The sequence below is a fragment of the Pezoporus occidentalis genome, unplaced genomic scaffold (genome assembly GCF_034315485.1).
Source record: "Pezoporus occidentalis ecotype Australia unplaced genomic scaffold, CSIRO_AGI_Poc_V1 ctg108, whole genome shotgun sequence".
NCBI classification, from domain to species: domain Eukaryota; kingdom Metazoa; phylum Chordata; class Aves; order Psittaciformes; family Psittacidae; genus Pezoporus; species Pezoporus occidentalis.
Window position 1 is genome coordinate 122,150 of NW_026912865.1, and position 27,017 is coordinate 149,166.

General features: G+C 37.4%; 1 protein-coding gene across 8 annotated transcripts in view; it reads right to left on the minus strand.

Annotated features, from left to right (window-relative positions):
• The window catches only part of HEATR5A (HEAT repeat containing 5A), a 56,401-nt gene that overhangs the window by 21,582 nt on the left and 7,802 nt on the right, over positions 1–27,017 (minus strand). For all 8 annotated transcript variants that reach the window (XM_062622963.1, XM_062622916.1, XM_062622925.1 and 5 more), the window contains 15 exons: positions 24,883–25,043; positions 22,174–22,429; positions 20,945–21,100; positions 19,885–20,135; positions 16,547–16,658; positions 15,504–15,656; positions 14,169–14,268; positions 13,305–13,414; positions 8,142–8,305; positions 7,849–8,024; positions 6,366–6,471; positions 4,920–5,110; positions 4,294–4,453; positions 2,370–2,559; positions 1,662–1,831 (listed from right to left, as the gene is read on the minus strand). In XM_062622963.1, coding sequence (XP_062478947.1) covers positions 1,662–1,831; positions 2,370–2,559; positions 4,294–4,453; positions 4,920–5,110; positions 6,366–6,471; positions 7,849–8,024; positions 8,142–8,305; positions 13,305–13,414; positions 14,169–14,268; positions 15,504–15,656; positions 16,547–16,658; positions 19,885–20,135; positions 20,945–21,100; positions 22,174–22,429; positions 24,883–25,043 — 2,456 coding nt within the window. The remainder of the gene's footprint in view (positions 1–1,661; positions 1,832–2,369; positions 2,560–4,293; positions 4,454–4,919; positions 5,111–6,365; positions 6,472–7,848; positions 8,025–8,141; positions 8,306–13,304; positions 13,415–14,168; positions 14,269–15,503; positions 15,657–16,546; positions 16,659–19,884; positions 20,136–20,944; positions 21,101–22,173; positions 22,430–24,882; positions 25,044–27,017) is intronic.

Here is a 27,017-nt window from a genome sequence, read left to right on the forward strand (position 1 = left end):
TTTTCACAGACCTGCAAAGCACGCACTCAAACCTTCTTTGTTTATGACACTGTTAGAGATGTACTGACATTTACTGAATTGCCAGCATCAATTGCCTGTAGTTCCATAACAAGTTCATGAAAATGAGAAGAATTCACCCATATAAGGCCACTGATTTTGGTGGACTCCTCCCCCATGAAGTTCACAATTGTTTCTGGGGTAGTGGTGAAAATACACATTTAGAAAGACACACGAACACTCGAGCCACGAAACGTGCTTCTTCGTAAATGAGTAATTTTATATTAAAAAGTCACTAAAGTCCTGTATGAAGTACTTTGAAACAATTTATAAAAACAATGAAAATCAGTAATATTGTATAGACAAATTTATCATGACATCCTCTTTATTATTAAGTACTTGCTATTAGTTAAGAGAGATCATACTGTATACAGAAGCAGACCATACATGAACTTACATATGATCCCAAATGCAAATACATCCTATGAGCAAGAAAGTGACTTATATGATGTGCTGTGATTTTATTGATGCAAGAAAAAAAAATTTACCCAGAGAACAGAAAATGGTATATCTTAAAAACCCCAAATGCTTCAAATGAATTACAGTTATTCTGCAACCAGTATACCCATGCCTAACACAATGTGGTGCTGAAAGAGCTTCACCTTCAATTTTTCCTGGCTCCTGCGACCATGTTTCTTGTCAAACATAACAAAGATAATGGAAGGAAAATACTAAAAAAACCAACCCTACCTTAATGTCTGTGGATTTTTTGTTTCTCTCTGATTTACAGGGAGACTGGGTGGTCTTATTAAAAAAAAAAAAAAAAAAATAGCAACAACAGAAAAACCAAGCATCCCATCCCCCTCCAGACAAACAAACACAACCCTAGCTAGCCCCTGAAAACCCACCAAGGCTAACAACTATCAGGAAATTACTTTTGCTTTCTGCATAGAACAAAGTGCTTCAGAGCAGCTGAGGGGAAAATTGGGGGGGGGGGGGGGCAAACCCCCCCCCCAAAAAAAGCAACCCCAGGAAACAAACATCTCCCTCTTCCCCTCTTTCTCAAACAGGGCTGAAAACTAAGCTTCTGTTGATTTTTTCCAAAGACCTAGTTTGACTATTACTTAAGTGTCAGAAATTTTTATACTGACTGCCAAGAAGTCAGCACGCTGAAGCACTAGTGCTACAGAAATTACAAACCAGAGAAATCTCTGTTTTTTCACTATTCTGGAAAAACAAATACAAACAAAACAATTCTCAGTAACCAGTAAACACTTTTTTTTTTTGTAATCCTTCACCTAAGACAAAAAGCAGCAGAGGAAAAAAACTGGCCAACATAAAATAGCTGGTAAAAATACAGCACACAGTTGTAATGGATGGTATATCCTGCCAGACAACTGGCCTTAATAAGAGCAGCAGAATGCACCCACACGCACTTCAGAAGGCCAGTAATTTTACAGAATGTGCTCATCTTGTAAAAGGGAAGCAGAAAGTGTGGAAAAAAAATAAAAACATAGAGGACACTTGCCTGCAGGAGCATATGGAACACTTGACCCCTACACAATGATCAGTTTCTCTGGTTAAACAAGCATCTGTATTTTTTAACTGTTTCTGAACAAAATGTCTTAAAATACAAGCACATAAACTAGTAAAGATATACTCACACATATGCAGCTTACAAGGCTAGACAAGTTAACATGTCGAGGAGCAAACATGTGAAGCTGCTGAAGGCAAGAGATGGCTTGAGCCTGAACAAGGCAGTCAGGATTATCCTGCATCACCGCACAGCCCAGGAGGCAGGAAGTTCTTAAGGCTGAAACTGTAGTACTGCTGCCTATATTCAGAATAAAAAAGGGTTTTGTTTTTTATTTTTAAAACATCAACTTGTTTTTCAAAACATGATACCTGCCTTTTTCCCAAGCCACCCATAACTCTCATCCTCTTGAAGCATACCTTCCTTATTTGTGTTGTACTCTGATACAAGCGAGATTTCAGTGTCCAGCTATCTAAAAGTTGATTTAGATGAATATTTTCAATGCCTACATCATAACTAAGACACAGACTGGCTCCTGACTCTTGAAATATTAAAACCTTCTATTTCATGCTAAATGTATGAATTTTCAGCCCAAGGCAAGGCTTGGAGAACCAGTTAAAACAAACAGAAAGATGTCAAAGAGAAACACTATTTTTGGAAAACTTGCAGTCATGTCATCTTGATTGCATAAACTCATGGCCTATGAAATACTCTCTTACAATGAGAAAAAACACTTAGCATGCACTTAGTTGTTGATAAAATTTGACTTACACGTTCAACCAATGTTTAGCAATTTCATTGCTAAACCAAAGCAAGCTGACTATTGCACGTTGTGTACCTTGTAACTCAGGGCCCAGCGTGGTAATAAGTGCATTTAAACAGCGACCAAGGCTTTGGTGGACTTCAGTGTAAGCAGGAGGCACAGTCAACAGCAACATGAGAACAAGAGATAAGGTAGGTTCCACATGCACGTGATACAAGGGGCCAGCTAAATCTACTATCAGTGACAGAGAGTGTAGTGCCCATGCCTGTAAAATAAGAGAAGCAGTCATGTAATATCTATACAATAGAATAAATATAAGATCTTTAAAAAAATTTGATAGTTCAAGTGAAATTCACTAAGTGTAATAAAAGTTGCACTTTTAGGTTCCAAAGGGACAAATATAGAGGTAAAAGAAGGAAACTCCAGGAGCTTGATGCTTAATAAGCCATTTTGAGTACTTTACAAGAAACTATGTTCTGCAATAAAAGAACCATTTTAAATTTGTCACTGTTAACTAAAAAAAATAATCTGCTAGTACATTAAATTAAGACTGACCATTATTTCTTAAATACATTCTACCCTTTGTAAAATTTCTGATGGTCCCATGTTGGTTGATAAGAAAATGAACATGAGCAGGCAGTGTGCACTCGCAGCCCAGAAAGCCAACTGTATCCTGGGCTGCATCAAAAGGAGCGTGACCAGCAGGTCGAAGGAGGTGATCCTGCCCCTCTACTCTGCTCACCTGAAGTACTGTGTGTAGTTCTGGTGCCCTCAACATAAAAAGGACATGGAACTGTTGGAACAAGTCCAGACAAGGGCCACGAGGGTGATCAGGGGCCTGGAGCACCTCCCGTATGAAGACAGGCTGAGAAAGTTGGGGCTGTTCAGCCTGGAGAAGAGAAGGCTGTGTGGAGACCTCATAGCAGCCTTCCAGTATCTGAAGGGGGCCTTTAGGGATGCTGGGGAGGGACTCTTTATTAGAGACTGTAGTGACAGGACAAGGGGTAACGGGTTCAAACTTAAAGAGGGGAAGTTTAGATTGGATATAAGGAGGAAGTTCTTTACTGTGAGGGTGGTGAGGCACTGGAATGGGTTGCCCAGGGAGGTTGTGAATGCTCCATCCCTGCCAGTATTCAAGGCCAGGCTGGACAGAGCCTTGAATGACATGGTTTAGCGTGAGGTGTCCCTGCCCATGGCAGGGGGGTTGGAACTAGATGATCTTAAGGTCCTTTCTAACCCTAAATATTCTATGATTCTATGTGCAATAACAAGAGTATTACAAAAAAAGAAACCCCAAACTACAACAGAGTTGCTGAAACAAGATGTGGTTTAGTCTTTGTTATTTTGCACCAATAGCTAAATCCATTTCATGTCAACATACAGTTCTTCTCTGTGTAAAGATACTGCAGATAAAGCTTAAAAAAAATCTTTAACTGAGATTTAGGCAATAACATTGAATGCACTCAATGTCTCTTAAAGTTGTTCTGACAGAAAACAGTTTTAGCCATGGAGATATAATGTGAATTAGTCTTCAAAATATCTTGCCTTATTCAAGGGAGTATCCTTACCAAGTTCTACAACACTGAGGCTACAAATCCCTGTATTTTTTACTACATAACCCTTCAACAAAAAATGCTGTAAGACAAACACTGTAGCAGACAAAAAAAAACCCAGATATTATCCAGCCAAGGTCAAGATATAAGTGAATGTGAAATTAATTCCTAAAACATCAGATATTGCTTTTGAAGCCACCATATTTTAGCATTATCAGCCTCACTGATCATTAAATAAGAACCTCCAATATCTCATCATGATTCTTTCTTGGAAGGTGAATTTCAAGCAGGGGCTATGGTTTTCATTGCCTTTGCTGCTCCAGCCAACACCCGTAAGGTATGCCTAAGATGTTGTGAAGTGTTATTCTTGCAATAGAAACCACTTACACTCCAGAATATAAAACAGTTAATTTGTAATATAACATTTTTAGGTAAGTGACAAGTACCTGTACATCAGGAGAAGTACTGTCCTGAGACAAAGTATAAAGGATTCCAACACATGCATTCAGGTGCTGAGTAGAACCTATTCCTCCTAGGTACCTATGCAGACATCCCAGAGCCAAAGAATGACCTGTTCTTGATACCACATCCCTAGCAGATTTTAGCCTATTAATTATAAGGAAAAAAAACAGCTGTTAGTGTAATCACCAAGACTGAGACTACTAATCACATCTCTAAATAGAACTTCTAGTATATAATCAGCAAAATATTTTATTAGACACTGCTATATTGCTAAAAGTCTAAGTTCACTTATCATCTCTTATCTGAAGGAAGTTCTGAAAATGTTTTAGATATGATTAAATGGTGTGGCTGGAACAGCAGCCAATTTATTTTATTTGAAAGTCTACATGCTTACTTAGACAATCTTCTTAAAGATCATCAAACCTGAAAGATGCAAGCAGAAGTCAGGCAGTACTTTTCCCTGTTAATGTCTGAAGTGACATAAAGCCATGAAGGAAACCAGCTTCTAAAAATTAACATATAACTATTCTATGATTCTTATGTATTAGGTAGATTTCTCAAACATTTTCTATAAACTCAACCACTAACTTACCACATTTTATGAACTTACTTGTCAAAACTGACTTGCGCTAATCCAGCAGTGAAGGCAGTATCTGAAACCACCTGTGCCAACCTGGCCAAACACTCTGCTGCAGCACATCTTAGGAGTGGATTATTGCTCTCCAAGGCACCCATTACCAAGGTCAGGGCAGACCTTCTAACTTCTTCTGGACCTAAACTTCCCTTGCAGTTAGCCAAGTGCTAAAAATAGATATTAAATATATTTAACAGCAAGACAGTATAGTAATTAGAGTATCTTTTTCTGGCAGTCATGCAAAAATTACAAGACCTGCAGAAGAAATATGATTTTCTTCCCCTTTTACCTAAGGATTTCCTCTCTTTTTATTTCCTAGTTTGAGAATTAGAAGTCAAACTCCATATACATCATTAAAAACGTTAAAATCTAGCTGGAGTGCATGGACTTTAATTTGCCTGGGGATGGATGAGGAGCTGACTGAGACCTTGTGGGTCAAGATTAAAAGGAGGGAAGGGACAGGGTGTGAAGACCACCCAATCAGGAAGACCAATTGGATGAGGTCCTCTATAGACAGTTAGGTGCACCCTCGTGTTCACTAGCCCTGGTGCTCATGAGGGACTCCAGCCACCCTGATATCTTCTGGAGGGACAACGCAGCAGGGCATAAGTAGTCCAAGGAGCTTCCTGGAATGTGTTGATGATAACTTCCTCGTCTAAGTAATAGAGGAATTAACCAGAGGGGCTATTCTGGACCTTGTCCTCAACAATGAGGGATTGGTGGGAAGTTTGAGGCTGGAGGGCAGCCTTGGCTGCAGTGACCATGAAATGGTGGAGTTTGAGACAGTGAGGGTGGTGAGGAGGGCACACAGCAAGCTTGCTACCCTGGACTTCAGGAGAGCAGACTCTGGCCTCTTGAGAGATCTGCTTGGTGGAGTACCATGGGATAAAGCCCTGGATAGAAGAGGGGCCCAAGAAAGCTGTTTAATATTCAAGGATCACTTCCTCCAAGCTCATGTCCAATGCATTCTGACAAAGAGGAAGTCAGGCAAGAACACTTGGACGCCTGCATGGATGAACAAGAAGCTCCTGTGAGGGTGGCAAGACACTGAAACAGGTTGCCCAGAGAAGCTGTGGATGCCCCATCCCTGGAAGCGCTCAAGGCCAGGTTGGACAGGGCTTTGAGCAACCTGGTCTAGTGGAAGGTGTCCCTGCCCATGGCAGGGGGGCTGGAACTGAATGATCTTTAAGGTCCCTTCTAAACAAAACCATTCTATGAAAAAAAAAGGAAAAATGAAACTGTGACTCTTCAGCACTTAAGAAAATTGTGACATCACAAACCAATATAATCACAGAAAACAGGACTGATCTTCACTGTGACCGTTAACCAAACATGAAGTTCTGTGTAGAAACATTTGAACTGACAGATGCCATGTTTCAGACACGGAGGTTGAAACAAAGGAGAGAAACAAAGGAGGTTTACCTTTAAGGAAGTAGAAAAGGCAGACACAACATTTAGTTGCACTATTTGCTGACGGGATCCTTTTGTTTGCTTTACGGAATTCAACAACTGTTCTAACACCTGGAGCCTTAAAACCAGAGAAGAAACCACAGAATCAAAAATTAAGAAAACAACTCAAGCTTTTTTTTTTAAAACATATAACAAAGCCTATATATTATAGAAACAGAGATGGAACAAATCTATTACCCTAATTTTTGAGCATTTTCCTTCAACTGGCATTCCTGTCTACCTCAAAGCATTTTTGTATTCTACATTAGAATAGGTAATCACTCTGTGAACATGAACTTTTTGCCTTTGTTTCCTTATAACACATGCATTCACAAATAATTGCTTTATATCTAACATTAGATGCTATTAAAAGCAACTGTGTATGGAAATGATGCATTTTGACTTACAACTGAGAAAGGAGGAAGGAAAAGAAAAAGGAAAATGCAGTTATCTGCAGCAATTAGTTCAGGTCTTGAAAAACAGGTGAAGAAAAGCAACCAGCAACATGGTGACAGTAGTGGCAGAAAGCCCAGAAAAACAGAAAAAAAACCACAAACCCAAAAAAAAAAAAAAGCAGTTGGTGAAGACAGAATAATGAAGCAAATGCAAGTCAGAAGAATATATGATAAAGCATGTGACAATTTTATTGGCAGGTATGCTCACATACAAACAGCTGCCTCAGGATTACACTGAATCCAAGCATTCCAAGCAGTGAAGACACCAAGCCTCAGGACTTGCATGCTAAGCACTCACCCTCGACATAAGCAAAACCACCACCACCTCTAACAATCATGATCCGAGGCCTAACTGCAGTTGGCTTTGAAAAGATAAAGCTGTTTAATTAAAAAGTAATTGATTTGCTCTAATGTTGCATTCAAGAAAATTACCAGCAGCACACAAAATAAGCAAGAGCATGCAAATATCTTGAGAAATTTCATGCCTCAGCAACCCACGTGAAAAAAAAAACAAATGCCATGTGTGCAGTAGGAAGGTACATACACACAAACTTAGAAGCCTGTGATCCCTTTCGAGCATTCTTGTACCTTAACAGAACTGTGTTAAGACACATACTCTTGTTTGTTCCCATCCACTTTTTAAAATTGAATAGGCAGGATATGGGTTAAATTTTACTGCAGCTTCTTACCTCTTTTGTCCCTCTTTGGTCTAAGGCAATTGGGTATTAAGCACTATAATAATCCTGTAATAACTCTTAAAATGAACTTCAATTTTGATATGGCTATCAAAACAAAACATTGCTTGCTCTTGGTCAGCAGAATCTATTATAATGATAGTAACCTCTTGCTACTCACTTCGTTGTGAATAACTTTAAAAAAAGTCTAATAATTTGTTAGTCTGAATTATATTATTCAGATGGCTCACAGAATTGTTTTCTTCTGTGTTCAAACACTGTGACCATTTTAGCACCACCCAAATTCCCCAACAGTTACCACTTTACCTGTGGGATTCTGCTACATGGGAAAACATAACTCCAAACAAACGTGTTGCTGCGCTGATAACAGACAATACGGGAGGTAGAGGTTTAGGTACTGAATCACCTTTTGCAACTTTCTCATAAATTGAGTAAGGGTCATACTCCAGGCTGCCACCAGCTATGCTGTTACCTAAAAGGAGCTGGAAGAAGGAATAAAGTGATAGCCATTATTTTCAACCAAGTCAAAACCAGCACTGACCCAATAACTAGAACTGTATGAACATACACCCCCATGATTATACTAGATCAAAAAGTACCTGCTCTTCAATAAATCGGTGGTCAGTCTCCTGCAGTAAGGGACCAAGTAAAAGGAGATCATTCTCATGACAAAGGGGTGGAAGCAAGAACGTTGAGGTGTCAATCTGGCTATCTGGGACGGTCAAGTCAGCCACTAACTCTTTTAGAACAGCCCAGAAGCTTCCTTTAAATTAAAGGGGAAAAAAAAACAGTCAAAATTTACAGTTTATTACTTGCTACAAGAAGCTTCGGGAGCAACGTACTGCAATAGCAACATTCATCTAACAGTTTTCTTATGTCTTCAGTTAACTGGAGAACACTCTTGCTACAGGGGAAACAGAGCAGTAAGATGAGCAAAGTAAGCACATACAGCAATACAGAAGTTGAAAAGCAGAGACTTTTACCTTCACAGAAGGCACAATGCCATGAAACTTCTAGCCCATTAAGTTAGCTACATTTACAATTAAAACAGAGGAAAAAGGCAGTTACAAGCACAGCCATATTTTTCTCCATTTCCTGAAAATTAATGCTGTGGAATGTATTACATAACCACACAGGAATACTTGGACTTGTCAAGCAGAGGCAATTTCAAACATCCATAAGTCTGATAAATAACCAAAAGCTGCAGAATGTACTCCCCTATTTCAGGACTTCATGAAAAGCAAAGCATGAGGAATTTACTGTAGGTTACATTACGATAATTTACACTGGTAGGTTAAGCTATCACATATCTTGGTGCATACTATTTCAAACGAGGTTGTACATTATACATAAACAGTAATATTAGGCATTCTAAGTCAGACTACTTTAGGTTTTTAAAATAGTCCCTGCAGTGAGAGAACATTTCTAGCACTGAACTACGTATGATGAGAAAGGTCTAGTTTATCTGTTCAATAAAATATGTTGAAAAACACTGCAGAACTGATCTTGAAAAATACACACACAGTCTTTATGCAAATATCACATAAAAATTTACCTCCAGAGCACTATGACTGCAAAGTCAAGTCCTCATGAAACGGGGAATATTAGCATTAAGAGCAGGCTTAACTCCACATATCAGTACTTTGCATTCAATTTTGTTGTTAGATGATCACACCATTACCCGTTTGCGCTCAAGTTGCTTAGAATTTTTCAACAGGTGTGACAGCACAGTTATCAGCACCTCATGAGCAGAACCATTTGTATAGCTGGAGCTGGTAGCTCTCATCAGCTATTTTACCCTTCCTGAATCTTGCATACATCTGAGAAAGCTGATTTCCCTACTCCCAACCCCCTGTCCCCACCAGGCTCTACTCCTGCAAGCTTCTCTGGCTTTGCCTGCCTCCCTGACTAAATAGCAAGTATGTCATTTTTCCCAAAATGCTTACCTGAAATTTAAATGCAAAAGGCTAGCACTATCAAATATATTCCAAGATGCACAGATAGTGTGCAAAAAGGACAGGAATAGAGCCTTTTAAAAACAATAATAATTAAACAACAACTGGAAACTGCTTTTTCCATTATTATAGATCACAATTTAAGAAAAAAGCCCTTCCTATGAAAACACTTTTCAAATTAAGGTTAATGGAGATACTCAGCAATCTTTAACCAAATTAACATTTGTTTTAGCCCCAGACGCTTGGCCATGTCAAGTAATACTATTCCAGCATAAAGCAGTCCAAAGTATCGAGCCAGAATGCCGTTCCAGCATTTTAGCTATTCATCCCATCCTATTAAGATAGAGAAGGGAATGCTTGTATTGAATTTTATGGTTTAGACAGTAGAACACAACAAGCACAAAAAGCTGAAGAATGAAAAGAACCCTAATGAGTTGCCTGACAAAACATGTTAATTTCAGGCCACAGAAAACATCAAATCTAACAATCAAAACGCAAACTACTGAAATGATTTGTGTGAAATTCTCAAACTGGACATTATAATAATTATTTTTTTTATATTAACAGGAAACAAATGTTTTGGTCTCAAAAACATGAGCACATTATAGTACAAAACTAATGACATATGAAAATTATCACGAATATAAATCGTCATCTTAGAAACAGAACTTTTCACAGCTAAACAAGTTCATACTTTGGATCAGCTAAATTGCAGTCTTAACCATTCACACATGATGGAAGGCAGCAACTGAAGTATGTTACATGTACTTCACTGATTTTCAAGTTAACCCAATACGTTTTGCTCATATTTGTCACTGCTGAAATAATGCAAAAAATCAGCTATTACTCACGTACACTCATAGTAAGCCTTCACCAAATTTTGCTGTTTGAGCAGGTATCAACTTTTAGTGATGACAGAAAGCAGTAAGAGATCAGAGAGGCAGAAAGAGAGCAGGAAAGGACAAGCAGACCCTAAACAAGTCCTGGTATCTCAGGCCTCAGAAATCTGAAGGTCTGAATCAGGAAAGAGTTTTGGAACTACAAATAAAGAACCTGCTTTCAACTGTTTATTTTGATGGGTATTTTGTTTCGTTCCTATTCTGCTAAAGAATACAAGTGTTGCACATTATTTGCAAACACTAAAAGCTTGTGTTGCAGCTCCTAGTGTATGTCCCCATCACCAATTTACTCAAAAAGAAACAATTTGCAGGTTTCTAGCCTCTGGCTAACTACCCAAGTTGAAGAAAATGAAAACAGAAGAAATAAAACCATGAACTGGTGGAAGCTTCTCATTCAGTATGTCACTGAGCCACGCAAAATGTGCCAGACTGCAACACAGAAGTTCTCCTAAAATTCGTCCCAGTGAAAATGACTAAAATTAGATATTGAAAAAAGCAACTTTGGTTCCATAATCATAATGTTTTTTTAAAAAATCCTAGTATTTGCATTTATATCACAGTTTCTGCATGAAGCTGTCATACGGGAAAAAACAGTATGTATTTAAAGCTTTACCTTAAAAATTTTTTTGCATTTTTAAATGATGCATACTTATATGTTAAAATATATAGCAGACATTGAAAATAAGCTCTGCCAATATATTCGTTTCCATTCTTTCCCCACTCTCCTACTGCTGTATTAAAAACAGGTGGACAACTCTGAGAGTACATCTGCCACATTACTGGTTTGATTCTAAGGCTATTTACAAAGCTTTCAGCAAGGTGAACACTTACTTATCACAAACCTTTTAAAGTTTTTATTTATTTATTGGTTCTAGAATGCAGCATCCTCAGCTAGGAAGCTCACTCACACTGTGTCAGGTTTTGCAGATCACACTGTAAAACACTGTATTTTTCAATGAAGTTAGATCAAGAGTGATGCCAAAGAGAGCCTCCTCATTAGGGCCTGTAGGGATATGACAAGGGGCGATGGGTTTAAACTTAAAAAGACGAGGTTCAGGTTAGGTATAAGGAAGAAGTTCTTTACTGTGAGGGCGGTGAGGCACTGGAACAGGCTTCCCAAAGATATGGTAAATGCTCCATCCTCGGCAGTGTTCAAGGGCAGGTAAGATGGAGTCTTGGGTGACACAGTTTAGTGTGAGGTGTCCCTGCCCATGGCAGGAGGGTTGAAACTAGATGATCTTAAGGTCCTTTTCAACCCTAACTATTCTGTGACTAAATGATAAGAAACCACCAAACCCACCCATACCCAAATATTTGTGTTCGGTACAGCATCGCCCCTCTAATGAGCAAAACAAGTAACTTGCTCTAAGGAAAGGAGGTGTCATTTTCAGTTGTTAAAGTCCAAGTCACAGATGTGTATTCTACACTATGCTTCAAGTGTTATTTACAGATTTCTAATGCAACAACAGCTTTAAGACAAAGGTCAGGGATTGCTGTGGTTTAAACCCTAGCCAGACATCTTGTTCACTCACTCCCAGTGAGTGCTGCTGGGCTGACAGCAATTGAGCCCCGCCCCCCACCCCCCCGGACTCTCCCCTTCCCCGCTCCCGGAGGGATGGGGAGGAGGATCGAAAGAGTGCAACTCCCACGGGTTGAGACAAGAACAGTCCAGCAACCAATGTACAACACAAATCACCACCGCTACCACCAACAACAACAATGATAAGAGAAAATAACAAGGGAAGAGAATACGATACCACCGGCCAAGAAACGAGACCCACCCGGAAGCCCATGTCCTTCCGGGTAACTCCCAGTTACCCCCCACCCCGGGCATGACGTGCTGTGGTATGGAATACCTCTTTGGCTAGCCTGGGTCAGGCGCCCCATCTCTGCTTCCTCCTGGCTTCCCCTCCTCCCTGGCAGACCATGAGCCTCACAAAGTCTTTGGTCAGGGTAAACATCACTTCGCAACAACCAAAAACATCGGTATCACCAGCACTGTTCCCAGGCTGGAAGTCAAACCACAGCACTGCACCAGCTACCACGAAGGAGAAAAATGACTGCTACTGCTGAACCCAGGACAGGGATTTATCCCTACAAAGATTCACTTGGCAGTTGCCACTAGATGGAGCAGATTTTTTGAGTAAGGATTCCCTCTATGATAGAGGACACAGCCAGTTCAGTGCCTGGTTGCTTGATATTCTCTCTGCCCTCATGAAATACACTGTACTTCTCTTTACTACTGACAAAACCACTCTGGTTCCTTATTTCAGTCCACACAGTACTCTATGGCAAATATAAACATGAAAAAGGTATTTAATGTTTCAGCTGAATTGTTAGGCCTGTCTAACTACAGTGCGTAGTTATTGGATTAGAGGATTAGATTTTAAATACTGCTAATTATATTCTGCTACAGAAAAGCAAGTCTATTCCCAGATTTTGTTGAAAATGTTCTTTAAATGCATTTTTTTTATTCACAATCTGCACAGAACAGGCCAATATATCTGTAATATATCTGAAATAGTTAAATGAAATTCAGTGGACTATATGCAATTAGTTTAGGCTAAGGTGACAGCTTTCTGATTTAGAATTCAATGGAAAGTAAAACAGGCATCAAAGAAAGTAAATTATTTGAATAGTTTAAAATTGTAAGGTTGTCTACATTAAAGTTCCAACTAAAAATAGGACAAATATCTGTATTTGTAATGCGGGGGGAAGAAGACCACAAACACCAGCTTTTCAAAACCACAGTGACTTCACTACAATTTTACTACATTTAAACAGAGGGAATAAAATGTGTTTATTGAAAGAGGAACTAATTCTTGCTAGCTGAATATATGTCAAACAAAAATTTGAAAACGAAACCATGGTATTTTAAATGCATTTCTCTTCATAAGTAAATACATACCTTCATAAGTCTTTGGAGGCAATACTGCTAGTAGTTCATAAAATTTATGTCTGTAAACTGTTGAAGGTGTTTTTAAAGAATTTCCATATGATTTATTTATTGAAGAAAGCCTTAAAATATGAAAAGCACATCAGTAATGTTAAAGCCTTCAAGCATTATGCACCACCTCCGGTTTCATTTGTACCATGCTACTGAATACTTTTAAAATCTATACATACTGTAAGTACAATTTTGATCTGCATTACCAATAGAAGAAGAAAACAATTTATTTCACATGCTCTGACAGAATGTCTGTTCTCCATTCCCAGCCCTTATTTCTATTTAAAACTAGAAAAATAAGCGAAGTTTTCTATTTAATTTTATTGTACCTATGTTTATTATAATTAACTTTTTTGTGGGAATAAGTCAGTTAAATTAGAGCCCAGATACATTACTACATATTCTGCAGGCAAAAGTTTAAAAATTATAAAACCATTTCTGGCTTAGCTCTGAATCTAAATATAAAAAATGCCTATGTCTAAAACATCCTGTCCAAGCATATTCTTGAACTATTTTTTATTTTATAAAAAATGGCCATGAATGAACATAAATGTGCATGCTTGATTAAAAAAGCACAACAAAATCACTAGCTTAACAAAACCATGCTACAATTTTTTCCCTATTTTTTTTTACACAATACTGGAATCTGCAAACACATTATCATGACAGCTAAAGCCTTCAGCTGTACTGCTGAATTCTGTACTCTTAACTTTCATACCTTGGAAAGAAAGTTCTCCAGAAAGGGCACTAAATCAAATACAAGAAGATTACTTTGTAGCTTTTCAAAACCAGAATCTCATTTAGCAGTTTAATACAAACACTTACTGTGTCAATAAATCAACAGCACTTGGAAGAGGAGGAAGAAGTCTCTGAACAACTTCATCCGTAAGGAGACCAGCACAGTGTGAAACAAAGCTTTTGATAGCTAGAAAAGGAATTGGATTTTAACTTAGTGTGAGGTATCTAGAAGAAAAACAGTCAGATTAGTGCAGTAATCACATTCTTACCTCACTAATCATTTAAAAGTAGAAGAAAACATGCTTTTCTTTTTAATATTTTCACCGATAATTTAAGAACCAGATAAAAATCTGAAATTAAAAAATTTGTATTTCCAGATGCAGTGTTTTGGTGTCTCCGCTTGGACATTCATACCCTGACATTTACTTGCTTCTATAAATGCAAGTATTTTTTGCTTTTTGTTATGAATTGAGTTATGGGATATAACACAACTTCATGATAATAGTAAGAAAAAAGGGGGAAGCATGATGATAGATAATCTACTTCTTGCTAAGCTAGTTTTATATTTAAAATTGGCTTAATTACTGTACTTTAAGACTTTAACAATTTACATGTACAAAGTACTTTTCATTATTTATGAAAATTGAACTTGAGTTAATTGTTAAGGTTACTTCCAAATGAAATTACTATTGAACTCCACACTTTCCTATAGATTTTAATAGTGATAGGAGTTATCACTACACTAGGGTTCACATTTCTGTAATGCAAAGGACCCTTTAGTACTCTAGAATACATGACTGAAACACATTTGTGTTATATCTGAAGATCACTGGAGTCATCTCTTGGAAACCCAAATTCACAGCATTTCATGATGAAAAATCGCAACCCATCATACAGCAGCCAAATACACAGCACTCTTCAATGGCTAAGAATTGCAACCTCCTTATTGTAATTTTCACCTGAGTCTTCTCACTCTCACAAATGTTTGACTGACTCACCAATTCTACTTTGCTTACAGTAAGTTACCTATTAGGAAGAGTACTGTTATTTACCAAATATAACAGACTGTATAAACAGCAGAATATCCCCTGGTTTGGATCTTCATTCATTACTGTGATACACAGGCTAAACAAGAGAAGAGAATTAACCTTCCTTTCCAAGCAGATATCAGTTACTGCTTGGAAATCAAGTGATTAGAAGAGCAAGAGAAAAAAAACAGCTTGGGTTTTGTTTCTGATTTTTTGTTTTTACAAAAATTAAACATACATATATAGATATATATACACAAGCTGGGGAGTTAATACATCCTTTACCATCCAGTGAAGAAAATTAATATGAAGTATGGATGTTCTTTCAGAAGGAAAAATAAACAAACAGCCCAACTATAAATATGCAGGGAAAGACACAGTAAATCCTGCTTACCACAGAGAGCACCAGCACGACCTTCCAGCGTTACTTGCCAGGTAAATGAATCTCCTCTTGTCTTCTCTGTTTCTAGGTCTTTAGGAGATGATGGGAAGATGCACTTCCACAGTAACAGCATTCGTGGCAGATGGTGCTGGACAACTGCAGGACCTGTAAATGTTGACAGTTATCATGCCAATGTAAGGTGTAATAAAATTTTATTTTCTCTTTGGTTCTTTCTCCTATATTCACAAAATCTTCACAACAGTGAGCAAAATTTATGCTATTTTTCCACCCTTCTCTTATATAATTTCTCAAATGTTTACTGCCTTGGTACTCCATTTTCATACATAACTACATACTCTCTGACACATTTATTAGAATGCCACCAAGCTGACCAAAACATCTGTTTTACTAAACACAGACCCTGTGTTTCACCAGCAAAAGAGATGTAATAAGCAATAGTGATGTTCAGAAAAGCAAACATTTGTTATAAGTCAATGCACAAGGCATGTTTTCCCAAATTTAAGAAAAAAGCTGGGAGCTGTGGGCAAAAGTAACAGCTGAAAACATGAAAGATGCCTTAAAAATGTGAACAAAATGGTTAAAATACGTTCATCATTAGTAATTTAGTGATCACAGTCAATAATCTGACCACTAGTAAGTATCAGAAAGTTCTATAAAATTTAAATGCCTGACAAGAGGGAAATACAAATGATTAGCTCATTTTGCATTGGAATAGATGTTAAAAAATATCAGTGTAATTCTTCATGACCACAGTGGCATTTGATTAGATTGATTTTGAAATTTATTGTCTATATTTAATTAATATCGCTCTCACTTACTCACTGTTTTTCAGACTTTGCTCCCAATGAACTAACAGCAATTTTAAAAGAAGTAACACTTTTATTTAGAAAGATTTTCTAAATATTTCAATCAATATTGGGGGGGGTAAAGTATTATTTTGCAGTGGTAAATTAAATGAAACATCCAAAGAGTTAAAGTCAGAGACAAAACACAGAACAGCTTGTAATTTAAGAAAAACTGTAGAAAGCTACTACCTAATGTCATGAGGGCAGCTATCAACAGCCATCCAGCCTGTGTTCGCTGCAGTGAAATGCGACTGTTCTGAGAAGCAGAACACAACAAATCCTCTGCTACTGTCATGATTACCTTCAAAGTTAAAGACAAAAACAGAGCATAAGCATGTTAGTAACTACCATATGTAATTTCAATACTATTCCCTGTGATACTTAATTCTATTTCAGCGTCCCAAAACTGAATGCTATCTTTCTCTCGTACTCTGGCAATAAACTCAGGCTCATGAAGTTGCAATGGCTGACTTCAGTACTAGTCTGGAACGGCTTCAAAAGTGGGGTACTAGATAAGTTACCTTGCTGTTTTGTCCCCTTTCTTTTATCAGCAATACACTGACAGGTGATAGTTCTCGCAGAATTGCATTGCAAGTATAGAAGCATTCTGATACTTTATGTCACTATGCAGAAAAAGGATAGCATGAGACATATGAATTAGAGCTCAGAAGCAGCTGTGAGAGGGGTAGCAATATTTTTCTCTTTATTTTAGAATAAGGTCTATCATTATCTCTGTCAGTATTTTAATCAATAAACGGTCTGACTAAACAAACAAGTTACAATAGTATAGTTAAAAATTAATCCTGTCTTAGCTTCTCTGAAATAATTGCACATGCCTACTATTATGTGCTACATGCAAGGTGATAATCTGCACTCTTACTAAAGCACAAACTACCTAGAGTTTACAAGTAAGAACATGCACGCACTGTGTCTACGGACAATTATGGCTACAAATGCTCAAAGCACTCTGCAACTGCTTTGCTTCAATCATGTTTCCCTTACACCAAAAAGTATTTCTTATACTTTGCATTATGTCTGGTCACCAAACCAAACTGCTTATAAATTAATATTATTAAGTAAGTAATGATTAAGTAAGAAGAATGATTATCAATATCATTAAAAGCCCCAGTATAGTCAACATCCTTCTATTTTTTTTTTTTTTTTTGCACATAACTTATTTGGACAGTACAGACAACATCCTTCTAAAATTTATTTTCATACTTATAAAACGTGTCATGAAAGTTTGCACATGAAAGTTTTCTTTATGAAAGTTTGAAATTTGTTCACTTACAAACCTCAGTATTCTGAAAATGTTAGTTTCCCCAGTTCCATAATGATATCAGGTGGTTGCAAATGAAGAATTCTATTTATATAGATTCCTGACAGAGTTAAAATACTTGATTCTAAAGCAGTACCCTTGTTAAATTATACTACTGAAAATCACTAACAGCTTAGTATACTTAAATTACCTGTAAGATAAACATCCTAGAAAGGATTTCATGTAACGATTTATGGCAACTTTTCTATGTACTAGGATAAATGTCTCATTTTTGAAGGATTTTTTTGAACTGTAAGCACTAGTACAGAATGCTAAGTACATACAAACCCACTAATTATTTTGTTTTCCTCAATAGGTTCCGCCTGCAACTCTAACCACTCTCTCAAAGGAAAATACATTAATGTAACAAAGCTTCTGTCCAGTACTTCACAGACAGTGAAATACTGTCTGTTCAGTATTTCACTACTGTCTACGTTTGATACTTCCTTTTCAAAACTGCTCTGTTTAACACTGGTGTCTTTCAGCTCCCCAGAAGAGGAGCTAGCCTGGAATCTGGCAGTGTTCCTAAGAGAGAATGGGAAAGGACTTTTGTCAACTTCGCTGTTCTCCTCCCTGCCAGGTTAGCACAGAATAGTGTTTCTCCCACACTTTTCCGTGCCCTCCCATACCTCCTCCTGACCCTATTTCATCCTATTATTTTCCTCTAAAAGAAATCTTTGTTAACAATTAAGTTTCTCTGTTAAATAGAAACTTTAGTTCTGCTTATTGAGGTGTACAGTATTTGAATGGCACTTCTACATAACTGGGCAAATGATATTAATTTTGTTCTCTCCCCATGGTCTTTCACTAATCATAAGAAAAAAATTTCAAAAGCTAAGAAAAACAGGCTTTTCAGGTGTTTGTTTGGTTTTTTTTCTAACATATATAAATTGTTTCATCAGCAGCTGGGTCTTTAAATGTGGAGAACTGCAGCTAGCAACGTCTATTAAGTAGTGGCATGGAACTGCTAGTACTCAACAACAGGGAAAGGGTGGTTTGGAATCACTGCAAGTCACTACAAAGGACATTACTCCAAATGTACTAAAGCATTCCTTTCATCTTACAGTGGTGTAATAATAAACAACTTCACAATCCTTGAATAAAAGTGTGCCACTTCTTCCCTAATGTCCACTGGCTCCAGAAAAGGTATTTTCAGAACCGAGAACGTGTCTACATTATGCAGAGAATTAGCATGTACTGCTGACATTTATGTCGCATTGTGGTGTTCCAACTGTGAGTATAACTCCATGGATGGAGTTCTCATTGAGATGGAAACACCTTCTCCTGGTCTGTGTTTCTACACTGGCATATCCCTAAAACTTCAGTGCATAGTATGTCCTATGTGTGCTAGTGGAGAGACTGGATCTTGGAGAGACTGCAAGTTAGACTATGTTAATGCAAGAAACTGGTTGCTGTTACCTTCTGTAAAATGAAATGAAAGCATGTACCTGTTGGACTTGATTAAAGATTTCTTTGGACTTGACCAAAGATTTTCAAGATAACACATAATTGATGTTATTGGTGTAAGCACTGACTAAACTGTACACTGGAGAGTCACTAATAGGCCTGGGAAATATTAATTTTGCTTAATCTGTGGTTGAATGAGTTTCCTTCTAGGAAACTTGTTTCCAACATCACAGCGTGCAACAGTCCCTTTATATATGTTTAACCGTGTTTTTAAATATAAATGATCTTTTCCTTTGGCAAAGTCTGCTCCAGACTAGCCTTTTATCACCACTAACACTGCTTAAATGACAGCTTTCTAATTCAAGCCAACACCAAACTGGGCCAGAATTGCAGAAGGTTTGATCTTGCTGTAAATAATTTAGTTTGAAGTTCTGAAAAATGTAACTCTACTGAATAAATGTCTTCTCCAGGTAAACCTTTTCTTAGGCTGTTCAATATCAGTCCTTACAGCTCCACAGAACTGACCTCTGTCCCAAAACAACAAACCTATCCCCCAGTAAACTTCCTCATTAGAAAAACGTAACAGTATGAGTGGTCATTAATGACATTTCCTGATAAATTCAAAATCCTGACAAATGTGAGAAAAACATTTGCTTATTTGACTTATGGTATGCTTCAAAATTACCTTCTTGAGGAAATAAAGTATCTCACTAGTATACTGGGTTATGTCATAAAGAATACATGCAAATAGTACTGTAAAAAAAAAACCAACCTGACTGTAAGTAAAGTATTCAGACCATACCTTCCCTTTCCCATGTGGAATTCCTAAAGGACAGTGTTTTACTGCACCCAGCAAAGCAGCAACCGCAAAACTGTAGCCGGTTACTGCTTCTGGGGAGGATTTCAATGTAGTAAGACGTTCAACGCAACGATCCAACAGTAGGGACACACAGGAGGGCAATGCTACTGCAATACAGCGCAAACACCAAGCTGCTGTGAGTCTAACTGAAATACTGGGATGAAGAATGACAGAAATTACTGCTTCCAGAACTCCTGAAAAATAAAATGCATTAACACACTTAAGAAACATGCAAGCAGATTGTGAAACAAGCAAAAATGTATACAAAGGACTGATGAACACACCACTATCCAGTGGCTGTACTTCTCTTTAAAATGTACTATGGATTTTTATTGGGAAATATTTCTTATCAAATTGAAATAGCCAAATACTTTTCAAAATAGTTACCCTGAAAAGTAACAACTTGAAAAAAACCTAACATATTACACAATTATCCACAAACACACATAGACTACATCTGTAAGTATAATCAAGAAGGCAGATGTCCACTTGAACACATCCAGAAAAACTGCAGCTAATAAAGTAGATGAAGATACATAGCTCAAATGAACAGATTTACTGTAAACATTACGAAGTGTTGGACTTCAAATACAGCCATTAGCAGTTAAATTTGACATGGATTTTTTGTTTGTTTTAAATTAATGCACTATTGCAGGTCAGAGAAGATACAGAACTCCTTGGACAATGCTTGAAGATTTCGTACAGTGTGAAAGCTTACCAACCCCTTTCTTGTTCTGTTTTTGTGCCTTTTTTTGTGGGGTTGGTTTGTTGTTTTTTGTGGCTTTGTTAGTTAAGTGGAACAAAGCAGAAAAGGACAGAACTACTAAGGAGGTCCAGGTGAGAAGACTGCACACCAGAAGAAAGGTTGTGATGGTCAATGCCACACAAAGGAACCTAGCAGATTTGAAAAATATTGACTGTCTAGCCATAAGAAATCAGAGGTCACAGTGAATAAATGAATGCATTTTGTACTCTGGTTCACAAAATCATTCAGAGGTTGTACCTGTACTGGAGTCTTGTAGTAATGGTGCTGCTGTAGTTCCTAAGCCATGGATGAGACTTCCAAGTTCCTGAAGTGCACAGACAAGCACATGCTGACTTGCTGTTACATCTGTTGTACTATTTTTTGTTTCCAAGTTACTGTCATTCACTGCACCATCTGATAACACAATATAGGAAGATCCCCATGAAATCATTACCAGAATGAAACAAGCAGGTCAGAACAAAGATTTTGCTCTGATAAGTTGTTTATATTGCCAAATGAGCTTTCATCATTACCATTATTATTTTTGACCAAACTGTTCTCATAAAGGTTTACCTTCACTGAGACAAGCACGTTTCTATTACTCACATGGATAGTGTAGTAGCATCTGTGAGGGCAGGTGGGAAGCTGAAATGGAAACTACCAAATTGCTTATCTTTGAGCGATAGGGAACAGCGGCCATTAAGAAGCATGCTATTCTCAGCCTCACTGAAGTGACCTGAAGAGATCATGCTTTGATTTAACTTGCCATTTACTACACAGTGGGACAAAAAATAAGGAAAGAGTGAAATAGTGCAAGTAAACAAGCAAGAAGGTGGGGTGCCGGGGAATAAAAAGGAAGGGGAAAATCTGAAGGTTTTGGAAAGTTCATCTTTTGAGACACAAATAATTATGTCAGTTGAGACATTTAACATTTAGATATTTAAATGCAATACAATAAGCAGCTGCATACCAGGACTGGTTATGCCCAGCATTCTCTTTCTTTTCCCCTATGGTGGGAGATGAGCAGCTTTTTTTGGAAGCTGTATACAAGACTTTATCATGCAGGAGAGGTTTTCTCCAGGAGAAATGCTCATTTTGTCAATCAGGAACAAATGCTTCTTTTTTGAACCATCAGCAGTGTCAGCTACTCTGAACAAGGTGGCAGAATCTGGCTAGACATACATCGGCTTACAATACTGTCTGTATGTTATTACTGCATGTATTTATTATTTTATCTGTAATTGGTTAAAATGATATCACCAGGGAAGAGTTCTGTAAGAGACGTGTACACATATGTGAGTACACACACACAAACAAATAATCAGCTTAAGCTAAAAACAAAGCAGTCCATTAAAAGCCCTCTACATTATTATGGTAATAAATCAGTACTATATATTCTATTTCTGTAGTCTCTGGATTAGGAAATTAGACAATTACTTAAAAAGGAAAAACAGAGGCCCAAATGGATAATCTTGTTAGACCCATACCCGCAACTTTCTTCAGTTTCCAGATGGCCTGACAAATCTCCTTGGCAGCTGCAATTTGAGCTTTTTCCCCAAGAAGGCCTCCTACTGTAGCTCGAAGGATAAATGAAACACAGTGGCGACAGCCGACAGCATCCATCTGACTCTGAATAGCTTTAGTATGAGACTGAGACACAAGATACAGAGTATGGGAAAGGAAGGCAGAGAAGTTCCTTTCAAGCCATTGTGCTCCTAATGTAGAGACAAATACCACATATGCCTGGAAGAAATTTGAAAAGAAAACATATTTTAGAACAGTATCAGGCAGAAAACCACTGCCAACTATACTGCATACATTTATTTTTTTAATCTCTGCATATTGCCACAACTAAAACATCACTAAACTGAGATTACTTATACATTTACACATCCACAAATCCCATACATTCTCACTTTCAGGTAGCTGCAAATTTTGTTTTAATCTATTTAAATTACGTAAATTACTATCAAAACTGTACTAGCAATATTGTAGCTTGCTTTTACTGTAAGTTAATTCAAGCTGCTTGCCCATGTTATTTTATCCTAGAGTGTGAGAAATGGCAGTTTGCCCTGCACAGGCACTTGTTATGTAAAACATTATCTTTGGTCCCACTGAACAACAGCTTCCAGCTATTTAACATTCTGCACATGGAACCCAAATTTAATGTATGAATGCATTTTAAGAACTACTATGTTACAAGACTATAACCCATAACCCTGAGAGAATTTTGTTATTATAGGCTTTGAATTAGGGAATATTTGCAGCCCCCAAGCTCTGTTCTTCATGTCAATGAATTTGTTTGCCTTGCAGTGGAGGTACCATAAAAAGACTACATTTGTCACAACAAAGACAAAGAACGCAAAGTCACTTTACAAATCTAATCACAAGACTATTTATTTTGCTACATAATATGCTCCCTTACAAATGCTTTCCATGTGTATGTGTTGGATTTTTTAAATGGACAGATGTGTTACCATCAAGAAAAGGGAATATAAAAAATGAGAATATGAAAATGAATGCACAAAATTCCTCATAAGAAACTCCACAACTTGTACCCATATCAACAAACTTCTGTATTTGCCTTATATATACTTTGTCTCATGTCTAATATTAACAACAAAATTATTCACATAAAAGAAAGTGAAGTACTATAAATGGAGACATTTACTACTAGATCCTGTTAGCATCTAATAGCTCGACAAATACTACTTAGACTTCATAATGTACCAGTATAGTACCCTTGTTTCACAGATTTGAAAACTGAGGAATTTGACAGAATAAATAAGACTTGCAAAGAGTCATACTGCCATGGCTACAGTTACAACTATATCTTGAACCTGGCTTTGTTGCGAATAAATATAAATTCTTCTTCCATATGCAAGAAGTAAACTTTAGTGGTTTTCTTATTTTTTAATTTATAATAAGCTGCAATTCACATTGTAATTAATAAATTTTAAAACTGCAAGTGTTTTCTACTCACAGGCACTGACATATGCACAATTTCTCAAGTTTTCCTTAAAGAAACACTGCACTATTTTAACTAGTTCTGGTAGAGTCAGAGTGTACTGTCTAGAACAGGTACTATTGTGTTAACATAGAAATGCATGAAAAAGGTGAAAAAGGAGACAACCTCCAAAAAGCAGTACAAATAGTCAAAACAGTGAACTATCTATTCCTCAAAAACTAATAAAACCACCATGTATACAGAACACCCTAGGAGTCTGGCATGCATTTTCTAGGCAAATAGCTGTCAAGGTATTATTTTTCCCCAGCTTTTCTGTCTCTCTGCCAGAAGTTAATGCTTCCACTCAGCATGATCTGAGACAATTTGTGAGCACCTTCTAGCTGTTTCAGAGCAAGGTCTGGCAGCTTCTATCAGAAACTGAGGCTAATTTACAGACTTTTTTTGCACTGCAGAAGTAGAAGTGAACTGAAAAAGCCCCTTTACTGGAAAAGAGAACGTATCAAATAGCTGTGGGGACTGTAACATATTAAAGTACTACAGCTGTTTGATATGTAAATGTTCATCATGACCTTTACTCTTGATCCAGAGGTTTAACATTTGAATATCTAGGTCTTACCATGTAAATGTTGTTTAAAATACTATTTCCAGAGAAAAAGTCAATCTGATATTACCTGAAAAATTTATCCTGTTTTTACCAGTATGCACGATGTGGTCTGACTCCAGTCCTGCTCAGTTAACAATATTCCATCCTCTAACTGATCATCCAGGAAAACAGCAGAACAGATATTTGGGGTTTTCCCCACTAAATTCTGTTTCTCTTATTTTTCATGCACTTACTCATAGCAAAACCATTATTTCAGAACAGGACTGGGAATGTCCTTATATAGAAGGAAACTATTCCCTATGTAATTTCTCCCTTTCACTTTTAGACATAAGGTATTTTTAAATTAAATATTTGAAGAAAGTCCTTATTTATATCACTTGAAATTCAAATCACATGCAGCTTTCAGAAGTAATACATATTTTATTTCGAAAAATGCAAACCGTCAGGTAAACAATAAGCAACAACAGAAGTTTTTTTATTCTGAAATAACTCAAGGTGTAAGTCCTTATTTTAAAGAACATACATTTCATCATGGATACAAAAAAGGATGAAATAAGAGATACATGGAGAGCAAAGCAGCTATAGGAATTTTTAGCAAAAAATCTTAACTAACGTAATCCAAACCTGAGTGACTCCAACTCTAACATCTCTGCTGACTGAACTGGTCCCTTTCAACATGTCGCCACTGGCTCGTAGAAATCCACAACTTCCACGCAGAAATCCAGTTCCGAGTAGCTCCATCACTTCTTCCAAAGAGATTCTGTGGAAGTTATGCCTGGTGGATGCTAAGAATAGATGGAAATCTTTAGAGGAACAGCTCTGTACACCTACTTGCATTTTTCAAGAAAAGTTTCAACTCTGTTTTAGAAAAAAAACAACTTTCATAAGTTCAGTACCACAACCAAATCCAAATGCTGTTTGAGCATAATTTCACAATACAAATGAAGACATTCTGGGACTCGGTGTTCCAGCAAACCCAAATATTTTTTCAACTTTTTCTGATTCAACTATCTTTAAATAGTTTAGGCCATCACCTAATACGTCTACATATGTTTACCCTTCCATCTAATCTAAACTCCCTTTGCAGAAAGGTCAGTATGGCCTATTCCTACCACCCAGGCTTCACAAAAGCGCTAACTTACTCCAGTTTACCATCAAAGACAACCCTCTATTCCAAAACAGATTACCATTCTGCTGTGCTTACCCAGATAAGGACACAGCTACAAGTTCTCTCAGAAACAAAAGTATCTCACCTTAGTATTAAATTAGCCCTACAAAAGAATGAGAATAATAGGATATGTTTATGACCTTCTAAGAAATCTATTTATAGTTATTTCCTATTCTGTTGTTTTATTTCTTGTCAGCAAGTTCATTTAAAATACATGCTGGGGCATGTGAGTGCAAACAGCATGACATCTGCACACTGCACAAATTAAGTGGCCTAAAATTTTCAGTGCATTTTTCATTTTCTTCCAAGTATTGAAATGGGAAAATGAATGAGAGGATTTGAAATAATCATGTCCAAAGAAAACCCCAAAACCCAAACAAGTATCAGCAGGTTATTGAATACAATATAGAAACTTCAGAACTACACACTTCTTTATGTACTGCTTCCAGCTCTCCCCGAGCCCCTTCTAGCCCCACCTAGCTTATGTCTCACTTAGTTTCCTCTTCTTTTTAACTAAAAATAATTAAAATAAAAAAGCCAACCAAACAGTTGACGAGCTTCTTATTTAACCTTATCTTAGCACTTTAAACTTTGCAAGCAATGTATTTCTCAGTATTTCTGAAGAAAAGTACTGAGTCCATAAAGAGGGTATTTTTTTTTTTACTTTATTGAGAAAAGATAAATACTGATATTTTTTTTTCTGTAACATAATAATTCTCTCCAAAAGAGTCTTAGAAAAATACTTTAGAAATCAAGACTTCAGAGTCTTCAATGAAAATCCACAGTCTCACGAATTCTGAAATGCAGAAGTCCAGAGGAGGGCCACAGGGATGATAAGGGGGCCGGATCACCTCCCATATAAAGACAGGCTGAGAAAGTTGGGGCTGTTCAGCCTGGAGAAGTGAAGGCTGTGTGAAGGCTCTGTCGCAGCCTTCCAGTATCTCAAGGGGGCCTACAAGGATACTGGAGAGGGACTCTTCTTTAGGGAGTGTAGTGATAGGACAAGGGGTAACACATTTAAACTTAAACAGAGGAAGTTTAGGTTAGATAGAAGGAAGAAGTTCTTTACTGTGATGGTGGTGAGGCACTGGAATGGGTTGCTCAAAGAAGTGGTAAATGCTCCATCCCTGGCAGTGTTCAAGGGCAGGTAAGATGGAGTCTTGGGTGACATGGCCTAGTCTTGGTTTAGTGCGAGATGTCCCTGTCCATGGCAGGCAGGTTGGAAATAGATGATCTTAAGATCCTTTCCAACCCTAACTATTCTGTGTTTCTATGATTCTAAGTTGGGCTTAAAGGCATGCAATATTGTCATTTGCTGCTTACGGCACCAAAGGTCTTCTCTGATGCCATTAAAAGCAGAACAGTCTGAATTATATTTATAACAAGATGCAGGGTATTTTGCTTAGATTACAGTTAGATATTTAGAGCTTTGGGCTCCTAAGATTGAACTAGAAACACCCATTCTAAATGACACTGAAGATTGGAGTTGTTAACTTTGTACCAAGATGCTTCGATTAGATCAAGCACTGCCTGTTAGCAGAAATTTATGTGGTCTGTTAAGCGAACAAAACTACAATGTTCATTTCTGCTT